This window comes from Pelmatolapia mariae, linkage group LG23, assembly GCF_036321145.2.
Source record: "Pelmatolapia mariae isolate MD_Pm_ZW linkage group LG23, Pm_UMD_F_2, whole genome shotgun sequence".
In the NCBI taxonomy this organism is placed as follows: domain Eukaryota; kingdom Metazoa; phylum Chordata; class Actinopteri; order Cichliformes; family Cichlidae; genus Pelmatolapia; species Pelmatolapia mariae.
The window spans coordinates 48,967,835-48,989,270 of record NC_086246.1 but is presented as its reverse complement, the minus strand read 5'-3'; the positions used below and the strand labels follow the sequence as shown (position 1 = coordinate 48,989,270).

Sequence of the window (21,436 nt, the reverse complement as noted above, 5' to 3'; positions counted from 1 at the left end):
TTTAGCTGCGCGGTGATCTCAGTAATGCCGCCGCTCAAGTGTTGCATGCTGAAGAGTCCCGACGCCTAGCATGAAGAACCGCTCTGCGCTTGGACAAAAGGGGAAATGAAGATGAAGATAAAAGTGGTAATTATGAATGAAAGCCGTCGGAAGTATCACTGTAATATTCCACTGTGGGGAGCTTTTTTTTTTTTTTAATGTTTCTGCCTCGCAGAAGTGGAGTTGCAGACTGAGCTCTTTCACCAAATGTGACCCAGTTGCACTTTGCCACATACGCGTAATATTCACAGAGAATAATCCTACAACAGCTCGGCCGTTTAAAGTTTTTTTTTCCTGCGTGGGTTGGGAGTGGGGATGGGGTTAAATATGACACGTCTGAACTGGGCAACCTAACAGTATTTTTGCAGCCTCGTTTTAAAACGTGTTTCCTTGTTGACAGAGCATGTTGAGCGCATTTGAGAAGAATAGCTGGCATTACGCTTTCAGCCTTGCACGAGGAAAGCGCCGCTGTGTTTGTTATGTTGCATTTGCTTTGAAAGCTGGCAGTTAATTAGTCAAAAAGAAAGAAAGAACGAAAAACAATCCTGACCAAAGGTGCAGATTTCATCCTCAAGCTTATGGCTGTGTTGGTCCTGAACTGACTGAACCTTTCAGATCAAGTGCTCTGGCGTGATGTTGAGATTTGTCTTTCTGGTGTTTCACGTGTCCCTGCAGTGCCAAGGGGTTAGTGGCATCATCATCGTTACCATGGTTACCGGCTTTTTGTTGGTGTACAACAGCAGCTCTGGTGACAGATCAGCTTCCTCGTCAAGTTCTTCCTCCTCATCGTCCTCTTACCGTTTGGATGCGCGAGTTCAGTCCACTAAAGTACCGGACAGATCACAGAGACTCCAAACAACATCTCTGGAGGGGTACTCAGGTGTCATGGATCATAAGGTAAATACGGACCATCTGTGCCCTGTGAAACAAGTCAAGTCCTGTTATAGGCGGTAATGATGCTGCACCTGGTTCTTTGAAACTCCAGAGCACTTGCATGCATATTACAAACAGAGATATTATGGCCCACATTTGTTTTTGTCTTTTTGTTTTTTATAAAAGCTGCTTAGGAATTGAAAATGTGCAGGATATAGATCATCTCAGATGTTTGGCAGTAATGTTATCTCACCTGAAAATCAATAATGAAACTGTTTCCATTTTCAAAGATATCCAAGATATAACATAACACACAATGGCAGTGTTTGTTTGGAGTGTTTGGGTCCTTGCCATTGCATTAGGTGCCTGCACAGAGAGGAGGAGGAGGAGGTTTAGTCCTGGAAAATATATGTTTGGAGGTGAAGTGAAGTGTCTGGTGGCTAAATGTGTTTTGATTTAGGCACATGGATGCACAGAAACCAGTGACACGGCAGAAACTCATGGGTCATAACATACTGCAGAGTGACAATGTTTGGAAAAGAGCAAGAAATTTGAATTCAGCATCTTTATGATGTTTTTGACAAATTAACAGTGCTCCAACCATCTACATCAGACTCTACACAAAGGAAGGTGAATTCACCCTATGCATTTGGACATCTTTGTTATCGGATGGGCATATTATAAACATCTATCCCTCAGAAAGAACATTGATTGCGCTGATTGCTTTTTTTTTTTTTTTTTTTTTTTAGCAGCTGTACCTAATTTGTATTCTGCTGTCATCCAGGTAAAGCAGAGAGTAGCATGTAGAGTTCAGGTGTGCACTAAAAATGTCTTTTTTAAAATCCCCCCCAGTGACTGAAAACTCATTTGTGTATTTAATTTTTGTACTACTTTATGTGCCAGACAGTTTTTCTTTTTTTCTTTTTGCAGCAGCAGCAGCAGCAGCAGCAGTGAGGTCTTTTCATTTTAACTTTTCACAACAATAAAAAAGTTCTAAAAACCAGTTAATTAAAACTGCTTAACAATTTCCATTAAGAAAGCAGCACGAGTCTATTAAAGGTTTATTTTGCCCTCAAAGGCTTTTATAATACCATCTCATCTCTTAAGCATGACCTCAAAGTTCTCTTTATAGTTCACTCTGTTGCTTAATTCATAATTAATGTCTTCGGCATAAAATATTTAGTGACAAAAGCACTTAAAACAGGGTGCATTTCAACTATAACGTCTACTCAAGACATGACCACTGTAATCTTTTGGTCGTGTAAGCGGCACCTTCAACAGTAATATAGTACAAAGGCCCAATTCTCTGACCCACTGCATTATCACAGGCTCGTCTTTGAGATAGATGGAGCATTCACACAGCATTATGTCTCCCCTCGGTGAGAACGATATACAGCAGGACCCAGCAGAGTGGAAAGCATGCTGCAATGCTCAGGCAGCACTGGACAGGAACGGATTTGGAGAAAAAAAGTTTTGCTTAGTGTTCACCTTACACTGCTCAGCGATCAATGAACGAGAGTGTGAGAGTCATGCTGCTTTGAAGAGAGGATTGATCCTGCTTAGGCCTGTTGGATTCGTCTCTGTGCTGTCTTGAGTAAGCTTGATTCTAAGATCAGCGCTCCTCTGAGATGTTGAAACAGTAATCATATCCCTTTAAAGCAAATGAAAAAGAATCATTTATCTCAGATTTTGCAGGTAGTCTTAGGAGAAATGAACGCAAGCTGCTTCACTTTGGACTTTGCGCGTGGGCACTTTATTATTCATGGTCTCTCCCGTTCATCCAACCCCTCCTAGCTGACAGGTGATTTGTGATGGATCCACACTGCGACAGTTTCATACTGCTTAGTGTCACTCTGTACCTCCCTCCCATTGGGGGAGATTCAAGCTCTGCTGGTGCTGCTGCTTCATCCTCTGTCAGAGCCCAAGAATGACTAACCAGAGCAGACCTGCTGCAGGATCAGTGGAGTGGGTGGATCCTTGCGTATAGTTCCTTTTAGGGTCATCTCAGGTCTGCTGCTGCTTCTGGTGGGGGGAATCTTGGCTTTGACACAAGTGTGTGTGCAGACACAGAGACACACACCATCACACAGCACGAGTACACTCACGCAGACACGCTGTTAAAATTTTATGCCCCCATCAGAGCCAGAGATGCTTGGGAATGTGAGAAAAGCTCTATCTGGTGTGCCTGCTGGACCCTGATTATTGCCTGTATTAACTTATGTGCATATCTTGTTCACATGGGCTGTGATTTCACTAAGGTGGGTGGTGGTCTGTGGCAGCTTTGCTCATTTATGCATCACCCAAGAGGTGGCAAAACACCCAGCACACATTAATCACTAAGACTGTGCTGCCTCATGTAGCAGAGGGTTATAGGCTTAACATTTGGCTTTCCTCTCTTCTCATTTCATTGCTTAAATGTGTGAAAAGAAAACAGCAGCTCTGAAACCCACAAATCTCCGTACTGCGAGATCACACATCAGAGTTATGGTGCATATTTTTGTGGAATAGTTTCTCATTGTATTTCTCTCTGTATGACTTCTGCAGCGTCTGCAGGTTTTCTTTTGGGGAGATTTCTGCCTCTAGTATGTGTTTCTTTTCTCTGACGTGTTGCAGTGATTAGAGCTGCTGACTTGAACAGATTCTTTCACACACACACAGGTTAACACACTCTCGCTCCATTCTTCTGCTTGGCCCCTCATCTTCGCAGCCTCACTGATGTTTTGCCGATTCGAGTTAAAGAGATGTTGACCTTTGAAGAACTGTCAGCAGAGCCAATCTACATTGGCCTTTATAGTCTCTAATCACAAAGCCGGTGTGAAAGCACGAGTGTGGACTGTGTGCCAGCGCAACTTTATGATGTACCTACTTATTATGGGCAATGCCTCTTTGTGCTCTGACAGCTTTTAATGCAGCCAGCCTGGGAGGAATGGGTGCCATTATAATGCTGCAAACTTATTCTATCTTTACCTGTCTGACGTTCAATTTAAAGCCGTCTCATAGTGTACAAAGGCAGCTTATATTAACAGTCAGCGTGTGGAAAAAAGCAGGAACAAAATAAATTCAGCTCTTTGAGCTCACTTAATGGATGACTTAGGATATACACATTTAAATTCAGCTCAAGGTAAGGGAGCACTCCTGGTAAAACAGGCGTTGTATTATCAGCTGTAACACTCAGAATGATAATACAAAGCCTAATTTGTTGTCTAGTTTTTACTGAAAAATTAGGCGAATAGCAATAGTCAAGAGGAAATCATAAACATCAGAAAATGATTTTTTGCTCTTCTCTCTCTCTTAGTTGACTTGAGCAGAAGAAGAAGACAGGTGCTGTTATTGTCTTAACTATTTCCTCAAATTGAGAACAGATTTGGAATTGCGACCTGATTGTGTGTCATTGGCAGGAGCTTAATGAGATGTCTAGAGGAACTGTCGGGAGGATTTCATTGTAATTAATTGGTCTCTGGGAAAAGAAAGCAGCACTGATCGTGAATCCCTCATGCCACAGAAGAGGGGCTTTTTCCATCTCCTCCTGCTCTCAGCTGAGCCACTAGCCCAATTCTGTGCACTTTGGAAAGTATTCAGTGACAGTGTTCAACATCTAAATGATTTTAATTCATTTCTAGAAAACGCATCTTGTTTTTTTCCCACTACTGCTCCTATCACAGGATGTTACCGTGACAGGATAAGTCTTTCTATTGCTCACTATAATCAGAAATCCAATAAAAAAAAAAGTCTAAAACCAAATCAAACAATTATTGTCTGTGCATTCTTTCTGTGTATGCAGAGAGCTTTGTTATTATCTGAAAATGATTACAAACTAATTATTGAGGCACACTGTAGATAGCATGTTTCTACAGTTAAGCTTCCATAAGTGAACTTCCAATTTGCAGCTGAAAATAAAATAAATAAAGCCCCAATTATTGTTCTGAAATTGTTTCTGAAAATGTCTCTATGGAGACCACTGGGCTTGAGTCTAAGAGTCAACTGAGATACAATATGGAGTGAGCCCACTCATTCCTGTTGTTGTCAACCTATTGCCATAGATGCCAGCAGACACATTACCTTCTAGCAGTCTCTGTAGACTAATACCATTATAATCAGTGCTAAACAGATACCAAAGAACCTGGATATCTAACAGTCATATGAACAAGTGGACAAAAAATCTCTGATTGAAGGTAATTCAGTTTCGTAATGTCCTTGGCTAAAACATACTCTTTTTCCAACCTTAACCCTACATGTTGATCATAAACCTAACAGGTAGCTTTACCTAAATCTAAAAAAATAACTTAGTCCAAAAGATAAGTCAGAAACTGGTGGTGAGAGACAAGCGGGTGTAAATCTTCACATTTCTTATCTGGGGTTTAATCTGTGGTTAATTACGACAGCAAGAGACGTTTCTTTCCCAGGTTTTCTTCATCACTTCTGTCTGACCTCTAGATATCTCATCCCAAGACTTCTTCCTGTGAGTCTGTGCGATGTAACCTTTTTAAACCGAGTAGGTTTGCAGACATGAATTTGGAGACTGGAGGCACAATAGAAGAAGCTCTTGTTCAATATCAAAGGTTGACTGATGGGGTTTGCTCTGAAAGCAATTATGATCTTGGGTTCCCCTGGGAAGTGTATAATCAGGATCATACTGATTAGTCTGGAGTCAGTGAGTGGGCGGTAATTGACTGGGACTGGAACCAGAGCCGTACTCCGAACTGCATCTTCTTGTCCTGCTCTTAACAATATGGACCTCATTAATCCAGTCAGCTTCACATCATGTTTCAGTGAACAGCCTCGGTTGAAATTAGTGTCTTTTTAGGTCACGTTAATTCAGGAAAGCGTATTGATTTAAAGGTTGTGCACTATTGATCAAGGTAGACAACCTTCTGTCTGCATAATAAAGTCTGAATATGGGTGCGTAGGAGTCAGCAAGTGTTAAAGTGATGGTTGTTTCACGAATCAAAGGACAAATCAAAGGTAATTCAAGGCTGATTATGAGTGAAAACTACTTGTAATGAATTCCATTCATTTATTTATCCAGTCACTAGTCTGTGGGTTGCACCTTCAGCTGCCTGGCCTCTGAAATATTCTGCTTGTGATTTTGAAAGCCAGTCTCGCTGTGATACAGGATTTATAAGTGCCTATTTCCCAGCAACATCAAGCTGTCAGAAGCTCTGGGAGCCGAAGCTGGAACTTCAGCATCACTGTCAAGGACACTTTTATTATTTCACAGGCACTTTAAACTATGACACCAGCCTGGCAACCTTCAATTGACTTTCACTTGTTTAACACACCTTCCTGACTTTTAACATTATTATAATTTGGATTATGCTTTGGAGTAATTGCTTGGACAGTGCTTAGGGGAAAATGCACTTTCTCTCTCTCTGTTGTCTGCAGAGAAAGAAAGACCTAACAGGACCGTGATTCCTCCCAGCCAAGACGGGGAGGGTGTGTTTGTGCAACCAAGTGTGTAATTTGCTCCAACCTACCTGATATTGAGAGAGCGTGCACATCCCAACAGGGATGATTTTCAGGGGGGAAATCTGCTGGAGAATGGAAATGTGATGAGTGTTCCTCTGCGAACAAAGACTTTGAGTGTGTTCGTTTGAAGGAATTCCAACTAGTTTTGGATCTAGATGTTTTTCAGACTCTTGCAAATTCTTGCCAGAGAAACGTGATTTCATTACATATTTTGGGGCTACATTGAACTCGCCACACAGATTTACAGACATCCCCAGACATTGCACTCATACACACATTTACAAAGAGACACACATGCACACAAGGCAATCATTCAGCGTGGGGTCACAGAGATAGTGGGGGTGTATTATAAATATAGCTGTGGTAGCAGTGCAGCCTCTGGCGCTGGTAAAATCACCTGTCTGCACACACACACACACACACACACACACACACACACACACACACACACACACACACACACACACACACACACACACACACACACGTTCCCACCTCAGAACCTGATGGAGTGTGAAGTACCGAGCACAGTTCAGAATGCCAATGTAGCTCTCTATTAGGGTGGGGAATAATTCATGTGAAGAGTCTCTGGGTGTTTGCTGTCGGATCATTCAGTCTGAGCTCGCATTTTTCAAGTTTGAAAAACCTGGTTGGATGCCACAACATGAATACCTGGTTCATACAATTCAAGCCCAAACAAGCACTCTTCACTCCAATGCTGCACAAAAAAGCTTGCATGAACAGGATTTTGACCAGTGCATGTCGTCCCTGTTTTATGTATTTTTTTATTTTAAGTGAAAACTGCTGAATAAATGTGTGATGTTGATAGAAAATGAAAGCACTATTTAAATAACAGACAGAGTAGCCCAATACAAGTCTAACTGCTTGATTCAAGCCCTGTCTGGATGCAGCTGAATCATAATCAATGATTGAAAGGGCACTACATGAATTTGCTTTAAACTCCAGTGTTAAAATCCTCACTTTTGCCCCAATCTCAGAGATGCTTTATATGCTTCAAGCTTGCTTAAGCTTTTCATGGTTGCCACATTTTAAAATCAAGCAGAGCATCTCAGAAAAAATAAGATTTGACTTGATAGTATCTCATTTCCCACATTTAAATATGTCAACAACTACTGAACGCAAATATTGTTGGTTTCTGGTTCTCAAAGGCTAAAAAACACTTTTTAACACACTTTTTATCTTCATGTGTTTAAGATACATTTTCAATCATGTAAGTAAAAATAATACAGTATCTTGCACATCAAGTTAGGACTGAAGCTACATCTGGTTTTACGGCGTGCCAGAGAGATTTAAACTTATTTATCTGAAACTGTTAAGTCCATATGCGACTTGTGGTTGGATTTTTCTCTTCCACCACTTTGTCTCATTACATAATGTGAATGAAACTGCAACAATGTCTGACTTTTTAACTTTGAACTTCACAGCCGCTGAAAATGCACTGCAGGACTTGTGCCCTGGTGACCAGCTCTGGGCAACTGACAGCGAGCAAGAGGGGCGAAGAAATCGACCGCTCTGAGTGTGTTATTCGTATGAACGATGCTCCCAGCCTCGGGTATCAGCAGGACGTCGGTTGGGGCACAAGCCTGCGTGTTATAGCTCACTCCAGCCTGCAAAGGGTGCTGCGGAGCAGGCAGGAGCTCCTCAACATGAGCCAAGACACAGTGTTCATCTTCTGGGGACCAAGCAGTTGCATGAGACGTGATGGAAAAGGCCATGTTTACAACAACCTAAAGCTTTTAAACCAGCTGCTACCCAAACTTAAAATCTACATTATTTCCAGGATCAAGATGCTGAAGTTTGATGAGCTATTTAAAAAGGAAACTGGGATTGACAGGTAAATATTCACATGATGAGTGAGTTTTATATTTTTGGGACTTGAATGAGACAAGATGGAGAGGTGAAAGGAAATCAAGAGACACACAACACACAAAAGAGCTGTCATTAGTGTTTACATTTTAGAGGAATATATTACAAAGATAGGTAAGAAGTTAGTGCTTTCTATTTTTTTATGTACAGAGGTACACAGCAGATGTTTTTCATAAGCAAAGGCAGGAGTAAGGGATTCATTATTCATTATTTTTTGTTTTGACGCATAAACGTAAACACAGTTTAAAGAATGCAAAAACAACAGGATGCACCAGACACTGATATTACCTTCGAGATGTAAAATACAAATTGTGAACAAACTCCAAACCTACCCTGATTGTGCAAACAGGATGTGACTGATATATGAGCTGAGCGAGAGGCTGCGATTTGGATGAAGAGCTGCAGCAGCTCCCAGACATGCCAGAACCCTTTGATACATGTGACTCAATCTTTGTAGATGTAACTACGTGAGTGGCCGACACCTTTGCCAGCATTCGTGATAGTTTTGGCAATCTCCCCTCAGGACATCTGTGAGTCCTTATATTGAGGCTATGATCATCATTCACTCACTGATCTGAAAACTGGAAAAAAAAAGGAATGTATGGGAAGAATCCATGCTACTAAACTGGCCAATCACAACCATTGCAGGCTGTGTTAATGTGACATGTAGTTACATTTCCAGGGAGCAGCACATCATTTCATCACCAGTGTAAGGTTTCAGAGGGATCTACAGATATAACATACCTCCAGTGTACATTTTATGCAAAGGTATAATTTTCCTATGGGAAAGGCTAACAGGTGTATGCAGCTGGTAGGCATCAGGAAGTGAAATGCTTGCATGGTAGTCCCAATCCTGCATCTCAAATAAAATTATCTTTAATATTGCATTAAAAAATAATAACATTCTAAAGAAACAGCTCACAAAAGTCTCGGCTGGAAAAAAGAATACATTTTATCATCAAACATCTCAAGCTGGGTCACCAAAGAGGTATACACGTTCTTTGCTTTTATAGAGAATATGAAGCGGAGGCACGTTTCCTGACTTTTAACACATGGTAATTGTCTCTTTGCATACGCGGGACAGGCAAAGTGAAAAATGGCTGAATGTGACCTTGCAAAAAAGACAAAGGCAGACAAAGACACCTCACTGTCGTGAATGCAGCTATTCATCTAAACTCATTTGCATGTGAACAATAAGCCAACAGAATGAAAAACTGAATGAAAAATGTTGCATTTGAATGGCAATCCAGTGACTTCTGCTCTCATGTAGCAATAGCCGGTGTCAGAATGAATGTTTTTATGTATTTATCTTTATTTTATTTTCTATTCTATTCTATTTCTTTTTTTTAACAGCCCATGTATCAACTGTCACACAGTCGGCTACAGGGTTTCCTCTTAAGCGACAGATCAGATGAAATCTAAAAACTACGGTTTTACCGTCTTTAATCTTTTCTGAACAGGCAGTAAGAAGGAAGTGCGCTCAGTATATTTTTGTAAAAATGGTAAGCTTCTCTTTTCTTCCAGGAAGAGTTCCAACTCCTGGTTGAGCACCGGCTGGTTTACTATGGCTATAGCCCTGGAGCTGTGTGATAGGATCAACGTCTATGGCATGGTGCCTCCTGATTTCTGCAGGTAGATTCCTGCAGTTTCTTTTTCTTCTCCAAATATTTATTAGCTTTGCTTCATTTTTTTTAAACTTAGCATTCCTTAACTGTTGGAAGATTAATATGACTTGTAGATATTTATTGATAAACCACCATGGCCAAAACATAGTTCCATGCAATTTAAATATTTTGGTTTTTAGTAATATTGTGTCAGATTATAATTGGGTAAAAGGCCAGCAGGGTTTTTATTTGATGTTATAAAGTAAAGACCCTACCATTCTAAAATATGATATGTTTTTTAGTACCAAGGCGTGTGATGGGAATTTTAATAGACTACAAACTATTATGTAATTACTGTATGATAGAGCATTGAAAACCTATGATGAAATGACATATTATTATTGGCAATGTTTAATTTTACAGACGTACAGTTATTTAGTCTTGAAAATCTTGTTAAATACATGAATTTTTGTCATATTTGTCAGATTTTACACAATATGGTTCCTCCACTATTTAGTCGGTTTATTACTACAAGGATAAACAAAAAACAAATGGAAAGAAGTCTGACGTTACAGGACTGCATTATTTCTTTGAGGACGAGTTCTTTGGGTCAGTCTGCATTAAATGTAAAGGTATGTAAGAGTGGAGCACTGTACCCGTCAGCGTCAGAGAGCAGAGTAATACTTTGAAATGCCAGTTAAATAAATTAATAATCAGTTGACTGATAAGCAGATATAAAGCAGTGAGTTGGTTGTTCTCCTATTGCCAGCTTGTTTCCCTTCACTATTGGCTTTCGGTATGTTTTCTTTTTCTTCTTCTCCTTTTACCTTTTACTGTTTTAGGTGCCTTTTAAGATGTAGCCAGGGACCACATATTTAAATGATCCCAAGGTTAACTCTTGTGTCTTTACAGCAATGTTTATTAAAAAAATATTTAGATCAGCTCCTTAATCATCTGAGCATTTTGCATTTTGCAGCATTTTGCTCTCCACCAACTCCCAAAAGAAATATAATAATGTTCCACCATATTTAACATCTACTAACTAGCTTTGTCTAATGGGTGCAGTGGGTTCGGAGCTGCACAATGCAGCAGAAAACAAGACACACCAATCCGCCGAATGTTATTAGAATTAAATAATTGTACTGAGAAAGAGCGTGTCACACGTGCACACACTTTTAACCCTTATTCACTGGTTTGTGAATGTTATTTTCTCCTTAGCATGGAGTTTTGTCTGTTAAAATATGCATTGAGATGCTTTGTCCTCACGGTAGGTTCAGTTTGTCACTTCCTGTTTGAGCCAGTGGGCCAAATAGTGCATGAAGCAAATGGAACACTTCTTCTGTTTTGTGCTGCAGCCTCACTCTGTGATTTAGTGTGTGCCGACACCACTGATGTTTCCACATAAAATCTTGTGTAGTGCATCTTTAATGATGTCTTCCAACTTGTAATGGTAATATAGCATTTACTCCCTGCAGTGGACGACAGCACCACTGAAAATATCTTCACATTTTACAGTGAAATAGCGCTACTGAAAATATACTGTACAGGTTTTTACCATGTGTTTTTAGCATTTAAGAGACACTGGAAAATTTGTTGATTTTATTTTCTGACATTTGGCCACAAGGACAAGAACACAAAGAACACTTTGAAAAATTCATGGCACTCTCACGTGTCACAGAAAGCTCCTCCACTGAGCTTTGTGTAAGCGTGAGTGTCAGATGAATAGGAGAGTGTATAATGAACATTTCTGTTAGTGCAGATTCTTCTGATCTTTCTGTTTTTCTTTGTTCCTTCTTCTCTTTATTCCCCTCTCCGACTTGTTTCTTTCCCCCTCCCCAACCATGAATCTCATAATTACACACTATTTCGACATCCCTCCTGTGCGCATTGGCTTTCATGCTATTTCATGGCTTCCTCCTCTCGCTTCTCGCCTGTGTAGATCCTCCTCCCATCCTACTGTACCATATCATTACTATGAGCCCTCGGGGCCCAACGAGTGCTCCATGTATCTTTCTCACGAGAGAAATCGACGAGGAAGCCACCACCGTTTCATCACAGAGAAGGCGGTATTTGCAAACTGGGCTCGAACCCGTGACATCCACTTTTACCAGCCAGACTGGAAGCCCTCTCCCATCGTCACCACCGTGAATGGCTCGTACACTGCAAATCCAGCCGGATCCTGAAATGCACCCCAGAGACAATCCCCAGAAATGTGAAATATGTGTGTGGATGGTTTTCAGTGTTCAGATTCCCTCTCTGGCCAGTATGAATACACAAGACAGCAGCAGGACAGAGCGAGCTGCTTGTGGCTGTTAGCCGACTGTCTAAGCAGCTTGGCAGAATGGGATCATTGCGTAACAGCAGCACAAAGCCTCAACAATGCTTTGGAAGTGTAACTCTAAAAGGATGAATTTCATACTGGAATCAAAGCCATGAAGGTTGTCTCAAGTGTGCTTTTTACACAAAATAGAGCCGCTTTAGTAACACTTGAGCTGTCAGAGAGGAAACAGGCAAAAGGAAAACAGTAAACACTGAAAAAATGGGTGCATGTCTCATCTATTCTATCAATTAAAATGGAATAAAAACTCTTCCATATGACGCTAACGTCATGCCTTCAGTGTTGTGCTGATGACGCATAGGATAGTAGTAGGCTAACAGACCACTTTACTGCTGGTGTTCACTGATGATTATGTCTTCAGATTCACCACGCATCTGAAATTGTGAAATGCCATGCTTAGACTGCTATTTTTTATGCACAGGTCCATTCACGCGTGGCGAAAAAAGAAGGGACTATATTCATCATTTTCATGAATAATAAACCTAGCTTTATGATTTTCGACTAAAGTGATTGGAATTCATGAGACACTTCACTCACAAGCACAAATGTCAGCTTCATGGTGGATGTAAAAGCGTATCCTTCTGGGATATAAATGTCTGTGACAAATTTCATGGGAATTTATCCGATAGGTGCAGTCTGAATGAAAGTGGAGGACCAACCAAGTAACAACGCACGGCTGGACTGGATTTTTATATTACTGGGTTGGATCATTTATGCTCTTAATGTCTGTATTTCCACATTCCTGTAAGAAAGTCATGTATGGTTTGCCAATATTTGGCATTAAATGTGATGGAAATAAAATTCTTGTCACAAACATGGCACAGTACATCATGTGTAAATGTAATCATATTTAGACACAGTCCAGTTTATAGAGACATGATAATTAGGTCTCATTTTGCTCTCTAGCTCTCTGTAACAGATTGCCCTCAAGAAAGCCCTGCCAGCCCATGTGTCTGATACTCGAGGCCATGATTTGTTCTGTGATTAAATCCAAATGTCAGAACAAGTCCTCAAAGGCTTTTTCCTTGACTTCCAGCCAAGTCAGCTACTCTACCACAGATAAAAATGATTATATCAAAGTGTCCTGAGCAGCCGCTTCGGTCTTGACCCACGGGCTTCTGTCTTCTTTCTGTTCAGCATACCAATAGAGGGAAACTGGATTCTAGCTGGGCATGATATTGACCTATCCAACCATATCTCCGGGGTTAGGGGGAGCAGCATGACTACTGCAGAATTCAAGGTGTTTCATCCCGCAGAGGCGGGCTGCAAAAAAAAAGGCAGAGTGCTGCCTGTTTCTGTGTTCATTCACTTTTTACCAGAAGGACCAGCACTCAGGTTGAATCTTAATATTGTAAGGCTCTCAGGTGCTCTGAGAAAAGCCCATGCTGTGCTGCGGTGTCATGCTAAGTGGACTCACTGCTCCTTAGATCTGAACAGTGTGCACTGTGCACCAATTACTGGCTCTTCAGGTAGAAAGGTTGAATTTTAAAGACCTGAAAGGACAAGTTGGCTGCAAATGAGCCTGCTGTTGCTATCTTAAACACCTCCTTGAGGCCGCATAATCATTTCCATTAAATTTGGAACCGTTCAAAGAAAAAAAAAGGATAACATCAAAGCTGTGATGTAGGCAATTTGAAAAAATGATCAGAGCATACATCTTGGATGCCAAATGGCATTTAAAACATCATTTAAACGTAATAATACTTTATTAGATAAATAGTTTGACTAAAATATTCTGAGTTAGATAAAAAGACCATTACCATCATTATCTCTGTAAGTAAAAATGACCCAGAGCTTATTCCAAGAAAATCACTGGAAACAGAGGGAAGCAATAAGCCAAGCCAAGCTGAGTTTATCGATATAGCACATTTCATGTGACAAACATACTATAGAAACATTATAACATTAATAATAACACATTCACTAATAATACTAGTGTGTAAAATGCCTTTGTTTTCTTTGCTGGGCTGTTTTTGTTGATCACTACTCCCTGACAAAAAATAGGCAAACTGTGAGTGTCTTTACTATTATGTTGGATTACACTGAAATATAAATCATGTAACCTCTTCTGGATTAAGACCCTTCAAACAAAACTGATTATATAGGAAATTAATCACAAAATGTACGCACATATATATTTATGCCATATCAAACAATAATGTTATTCTGTACATTTCCCATTAGCAAGAACATGTAGACTTTGCTTTATGTCTCCTTTTTAAATTCATATAAGAATTATCATCATAAACAATGGTCAAAGATATAAAGTAGTACCACAGTGTTTGTTGCCCTGGTAGTAAAGGTTTAATCCAATTTAACAGCTATGTTTTCTCTGAGTCACTACCAGAGACAGTGCAAAACATCCAACAAATCCCCAAATCTATCATTTCCATTAGCAGTGCTCCAATCTGAGTTTGATATTCCCTCTGTGCTTGGCTGTGAGGTCTCTGTAGGAGTAATTGAAACAGCAGCAGGATAAAGTCACAATTTCCTCTCTCCAGGAGTATTTTCCATTATGGTACATATCACATATACTCTGTGGAAGCACAGAAATTGGCTAGTGACAAATATGTCCTATTCATGACAGCTGAGTTTTATCAGCAAGTCTGCAAAATACCATCATCCTATATGGAGCCAAGGCATGTTAGAGATAAGAATTCATGGTGTTTAGTTTTCTCAGACTACACATCATCAAGGCTCTTAATGCCTAAAAAACTGTCAATTATGTTTAAAGAGAAATATTTAAACAAGTGCTTAAATCGAATATTGTAATGGTAATTTCCATTCAGGTCTGTATGTTCTGAGTCTACACTGACACCTGGTGGCTTCACAGATTATCAGCATTTTTTTTTCACACGGTAAATTCCTCTGATAACATCTTAGTACTATATATGAGAAATGTGTCAGGCTGTATTTATACCTGTGAACATGGTCACGATGGCCTGTTGAAGTTCAAACTGACCATCAGAATGGGGAAAAAGGGTGATTTAAAGTACTTTGAATGTGGATTTTTTTAATTTTTTTAATTTTTTTCAGATTAGCTAATCTGAGTATTTCAAAAATGGCTGATTTACTGGTATTATAGTCCAAATAAGAGAGAAAAGATATCCAGTGAGCAGCAGTTCTCTGGGTAAAAATGAACTGTTAATGCCAGAGGTTTGAAGAGAAAAGCCAGACAGCTTACACTTGTCTGCACAAAAGATGTGAAGACTGCTGTGCGAAGTACACGTTAGATTTAAATCAACCAAAATGTACTAAAATGGTTTTGGAATGTTTCACATCTCAATAAATTTAAGTGCTTTGTCATTTGAAAGCTTTCTGCAACAGCATCCCCAAATGTAAGATACAATTTGATAAAATGTTACTGTTTTCCATGAAAGTAAGATTAGAGAATCTGATTGATTACAACACACTAAAATCATTGTTGCCTTTTTTCTACCATGCAAATTTTTTCTTTAAAGTAAATGTTGTAATGATGAAATCTGAATTCATCCAAGAAAAGTTTGGTCATCTTACTGTTTTTTGGGGAAAAGGTAGAAAATATACTCAGTACATGTTGATGTGACTTATTTTGTGTACACCTTTAATGACTCCTTGATATACTTGATATGAATGTGCACATTGAATGTGCATCATTTAACTAAAAGATAGTCTAAACAAAAAATACCTTTACAATATTTTTAAAAATTGAATTCTGATACCTTAAACAGTTGTTTCAGATTATCATTACATAGTTCTGGATTTTTAAAGCTCTGTCAGATATTATCAGAGAAAAACACATATTAATCTTTGTTTATGTTAATAATCCCTGTAAACTTAAATGCATTGTACAAGACATTAAGATGTAATTAATCTTTTCATCTTAAACCCAGCAGATGAAGACACAACAGGCTGTTTTCTTCGTGTAACTCTTGTGTCAGGAGGTGCTATGTGTGTAACAGTGTGCTCAGGGATCTCATTTATTAAATGTTCTTAGATTTATATTTTAACCTAGTAAATATTGTCCTTCAATTTATATGAGACAAATTGCATGAAAACTTGCTCAAGCAGTAAGCTCTCAATCTCAACTTTTACAGCATGTGTAAGTTTAGTCATAAACATTTCAAAAGATAAAAGCTATCTGTTTGGAAGACACATTCACAGCAATGAGTAGATTCAACCCGGACAGTGAAGCAAAGTTAAGTAAAATCCACGGCTTGGGAGTGTGTGGTTGAAGCGGTAAACCAGTTGGGGCAGAAAGAGAGAAGTGCCCGAGGCTTGGCTGTATGCAAACAAGACTTGACAATAATTCTCTATTAAGTCACACTTTTGTTACAAATGAAACATAAATCTGTTACAATATATGAGTCACTACCAGCACTATCTGCAGAAATTTTAGAAAGCTTATTTTCTGTTAATCAGTAGGTTAAGATTAGTGTCAATGTGCCATCGCTCACTTTAGTCAAAGGCAAAGAGTGTAAAGTGCTCCTATGATCTACCATGAATGAGCATATTTATTTTTTACTAAATAGTCATTATAATTCTATGGAGAGGTCACATTTAACTAAATCCTGCAGAAAAAAATCTATTTCTGTGCACATGTAAACATAAGATAAGATAACCTTTATTAGTCCAACACGTGGGAAATTTGTTTTGTTACAGCAGAAAGTGGACAGTTCAAAGTTACATAGAAAAATTAGAAAAAAAACACTGGAATAAGATAAGAATAAGATGCTGTACACAACTGTACACAATAGAATAGAATAAAATAAAATACTATATACAATAGAATAGAATAAAATAGAATACAAATGCTATATACAATTGAGTATAATACAACGATGCCAGAAAGATTATTGCACTTAGTGTTATTGCACATGTGTGGATGTGTGTGTTTGATCAGTTAAAGTCTTTGTTGTGCAGTCTGACAGCAGTGGGGAGGAAAGACCTGCGAAATCTCTCCGTCCCACACCGTGGGTGCCGCAGCCACTGAAGGAGCTGCTCAGTGCTGTCACAGTCTCCTGCATGGGGTGGGAGATGTTGTCCAACAGGGATGACAGCTTAGCCACCATTCTCCTGTCACTCACCACCTCCACTGGGTCCAGAGGGCATCCTAGAACAGAGCTGGCCCTCCGGATCAGCCTGTTCAGTCTCTTCCTGTCCCCAGAAGAGATGCTGCTGCCCCAGCAGACTGCACCGTAAAAGATGGTTGAGGCCACCACAGAGTCATAGAAGGTCTTCAGGAGTGGGCCCTCCACTCCAAAAGACCTGAGTCTCTGCAGCAGGTACAGCCTGCTCTGCCCTTTCCTGTAGAGGGCGTCTGAGTTATGAGTCCAGTCCAGTTTGTTGTTCAGATGAACACCAAGGTACCTGTAGCAGTCCACAGCCTCAATGTCCATACCTTGGATGTTCAGTGGTTGCAATGGAGGATGTTTGTGCCTGCAGAAGTCTACCACCAGCTCCAGCTCAGATTTTACTAGTGTTGATCTGGAGGTAGTTCTGCTGGCACCAGTCCACAAAGTCTTGGGTCAGTTCTCTGTACTCCCTGTCGTCCCCATCAGTGATGAGGCCGACTATTGCAGAGTCGTCAGAGGACTTCTGCAGGAAGCACTGGGTGGAGTTGTGGGAGAAGTCTGCAGTGTAGATGTTGAAGAGGAACGGAGCCAGAACCGTTCCCTGTGGGGCCCCTGTACTGCAGACGACCCTGTCCGACACACAGCCCTGAGTCCTCACATACTGTGGTCGGTCGGTGAGGTAGTCCAAAATCCATGTAGTGAGGTGATGGTCCACTCCTGAGTTCTCCAACGTGTCCTTCAGGACTGTGGGAAGAATACTGAACCCCCTGAGCCAGAGGGTGAACCAGACATGAGCTAGGAGGAATGTTCAAACTCAAACTCAGAAACACTGAGACGGTGTATAAAATGTAAATAAAAACAGAATGCAAATCTCATAAACCCATATTTTATTCACAATAAAACATAAAAAAAAGCATCAAATGTAGTTTCAAGTAAAAATAAAAGGGCAATTTGAATATGAGGACAGCAACATGACTCAAAAAAGTTGGGAGAGGGTCAAGTTTACCACTCAGCAGCATTCCCTTTTCCTTTAGGAATAGTCCTGCAAACATCTTGAGAACTGAGGATGTTATTGCTGAACTTTTGTTAGAGGAAGGTTGTCCCATTTGTGCCTGATATAGGATTCTAACTGCTCACCAGTCTCAGGACTTCTTTCTCATATTTTTCATTTCATGACGCATGAAATGTTTTCAGTTGGTGAAAAGTCCGTACTGCACGCACGCTATTATAATAGACTCAGTATACACATTGTCTTGATGAAATATGCAAGGCTTTGCCTGAAAAGACATCTGGATGGGAGCATCTGTTGCTCTAAAACCTTGCAGCACCAATAGCGCCCTTCCAGATGTGTAAACTGACAATTCCACAAGCACTGGTTTCTTCTTTGGGTGATAGAGCTTTAACCTACACTTGTCAATGGCACTTTAAACTGTGTGCACCTTTCTGGAGCTGTTCCTCAGCCCATACAGTCATTTCCATAACAGTATCATGGCTGTTTTTAATACAGTCTGCCCAGAGGGCTCGAAGATGACAGAAATCCAGTAGTGGTTGCCCCTGGCCCCGGGCACACAAAGATTTTGCCAGATTCTCAGAATCTTTTGAAGACATTATGTACTGTAGATGATGAGATATTCAATTCTTCACAATTTTACATTGAGGAACATTATTCTAAACTCATCAAGAAAGAGTTTTCCTTACAGGATCAGTTGGGGGTCCTTGTTAACAACAACAGCCTCCAGTGCTGCCTTGTACATGTCTGTAAAAAACAAAAAAACAAAAACAAAAGAAACAATCTCTTTCTTTTCTTGCTACTCTACATGTTGCTAAAAGACAAACAGCAGCAGCAGCTACTTTTCATCTGTTTCTTTATTCTCATTATTCATATTCTTACCCAGTGCTTGATTTATAAAAACAGGAGTTCTTGGAACACAGACAGGGAGCTTTTCCAATGAGTCAAGGCAGAGAAAAAGTGACAGAACACATAAATAATCTGCACTGCCTGGAGAGTATTAGAGCTGGCTGCCCTAACACTGCCTGCAATCATAATACTTTTCTTACACTATTTCTAATTCATAATAATAAAAAAAACTCCTGCCAATGAAAAAGAAGCCTCAACTTTCTCATTGATTACAGAGTTAAAGAAAGTCTGAACATGAAAAAACACAAAAGACAAAGGCGTACTTGTTTAACATGCTGGAGGAGCGCACAAAGGTCATTAGCTTAATGAGACTCAAGAGAATGTGTTCCAGATCTGAGTAAATACCAACAGGAGCTGAGCTTGTTTGTTGCTTCAAGCTGTTTGTAGGAGTCTTTCCTCTGAGCTTATTTGATACCTGCAGCTTCACAAAACTACATATAGCAGTATCCATTTGTGAGTCCTCAGAGCCAGATAGTTGTGCTTGTTTATTTGCATGGCACAGAGTGGAAACTTTATTAGTTATTTATGAGAATCTGACATGATCATTTCAAAAATAGAAAAGTAATGACAAAAAGACAGAAAGAAAAGACTTAGCAAAACAGCAAAGACAGAAGCAAGTGATATGAGAAGCAGTAGCGGTTTTAGATACGGGCGACACGGGCGGTTGCCCGGGGCGGCATCGTGGTGGGGGGCGGCATCACGGGCACCGGCAAAAAAAATAAAAAATTGCTCGTACTCATGCTGCCCCGACATCAGCCAGCGCATATTGGGGATGGCATAGGCACCGATCGGTTTTCTATCGCCCATTTGCTGGGAGTAAGGGCGCCCTCCGTTTGCGAGGTGCGCCTGCTGCTTGCGGCACAGGGAGGAGAGGGCGGGGCGGCGGGGGATTCTCTGGCTGGCTGGAGCAGCATCTAATAACCAACTCGCAAAATAAAACAAAATAAAAACAAACCAACAACACGAAAACACCAGACATTATGATACAGACTTATAATTTGCACCGATGTTTTTCTATACACGAAAAGTGAGCGTGAGAGCCCTCGGTGCGCCTGCTTGCTGCTGAAGTCAAAGTAAACTTTATTGTCATCTCCGCTACATACAGTCCAGTATATAGAGAGACGAGACGACGAGGCTCCAGTTACAGCAGCGCAAGTAAACAAACACTAAATATTTAAGAGTAAAAAAATTAATATACACTTTAGGACCGGGGGGGGGGGGGGGGGGGGGGCGCCAGAGGGAGTGTTCGCCCAGGGCGCCAAATAGGCTAGGACCGCCACTGATGAGGAGTTAGAAACGCTTGTGTTTTTAGTAGGTTTAGTTAATTAGTATTTTAACTTCACTGCAACGACACCAGATGTAAGATGAGACCATAAATCCTTTATCACAATATAAGTTATGTCCCTACAGATCTCTGTCGTGCTGCAGCTTGTATCCAAGGTCAGGGAAGAGGGACTATGAAACAAAATTACAATGTGGATCTGGAAGGTGAGCCAGGACCTGACAGCTGTAGGCTGTTGTTATTGTCAGATAATCCACTTCTCTCTCAAGTGTTAAGTACTTGCATGATCAAATTTGTGCTGTATCTGAAAACAAGGTTAACGTGAGATATTTGGCCTTCATCCAACCTGTGTCCAAACTGCTGAGGATTTTCAGCAGTTTTGCCAGTGACTCCATTTTGAGCACATTTCGCTACTTCTCCCACTTTGCACCAACTCTGCTGAATTAACAATTTCAAACTGAAGGATATTTGCTGGGCAGGGTTGCAGAGACTGAGTGACAAATGGGGCAAAGTAATGACGGTAGAGAGAAGACGAGTGAGAACAGAAAGTACGTTACCTGTGAGTCTTTGCTCTGGAGTGGTTTTCTGAGATGATGGGAGATGTGAAGAAGAAGTAACAGCACCACTGGCAAAAAGCCTGCATTATGGGTTATTTTCCCATTCTGCCCCATCTGCTCACAGTTCCATCTGAACCCTGCTGAGTCAGCCTGACTATTAGAACAGCCCCATTAGATACACCCAACAAAAGAACGCGATTGTGCTCCCATGCCTGTGCTTATGCTGGTTCTGCTACTTGTCAACACTACAGTAGAAGGTGTAATGTCACCTCAGATGACTGCATCAGGAGTCACCTTTTCAGATAATTAGTGACCACCGGGCCTCATAAGACAGCAAAGAGAAAGGTTCCATTACCACTTCAAGATGACAAGGCATTCTGTTTTCGCAATGAGAACAGACAGCAGTAATTACAGACGC

The 21,436-nt window shown here is 40.5% G+C and overlaps 1 protein-coding gene across 1 annotated transcript; it reads left to right on the top strand.

The window, feature by feature from the left end:
- Positions 1–13,184, top strand: st6galnac5b (ST6 (alpha-N-acetyl-neuraminyl-2,3-beta-galactosyl-1,3)-N-acetylgalactosaminide alpha-2,6-sialyltransferase 5b). Its single transcript, XM_063466378.1, has 5 exons — positions 1–126; positions 715–936; positions 7,824–8,233; positions 9,790–9,897; positions 11,809–13,184. The coding sequence occupies exons 1-5, from the start codon at positions 106–108 to the stop codon at positions 12,050–12,052; spliced, it is 1,005 nt and encodes a 334-aa protein (XP_063322448.1). The 5' UTR covers positions 1–105; the 3' UTR covers positions 12,053–13,184.
- The last annotated feature ends 8,252 nt before the right edge of the window (positions 13,185–21,436 follow it).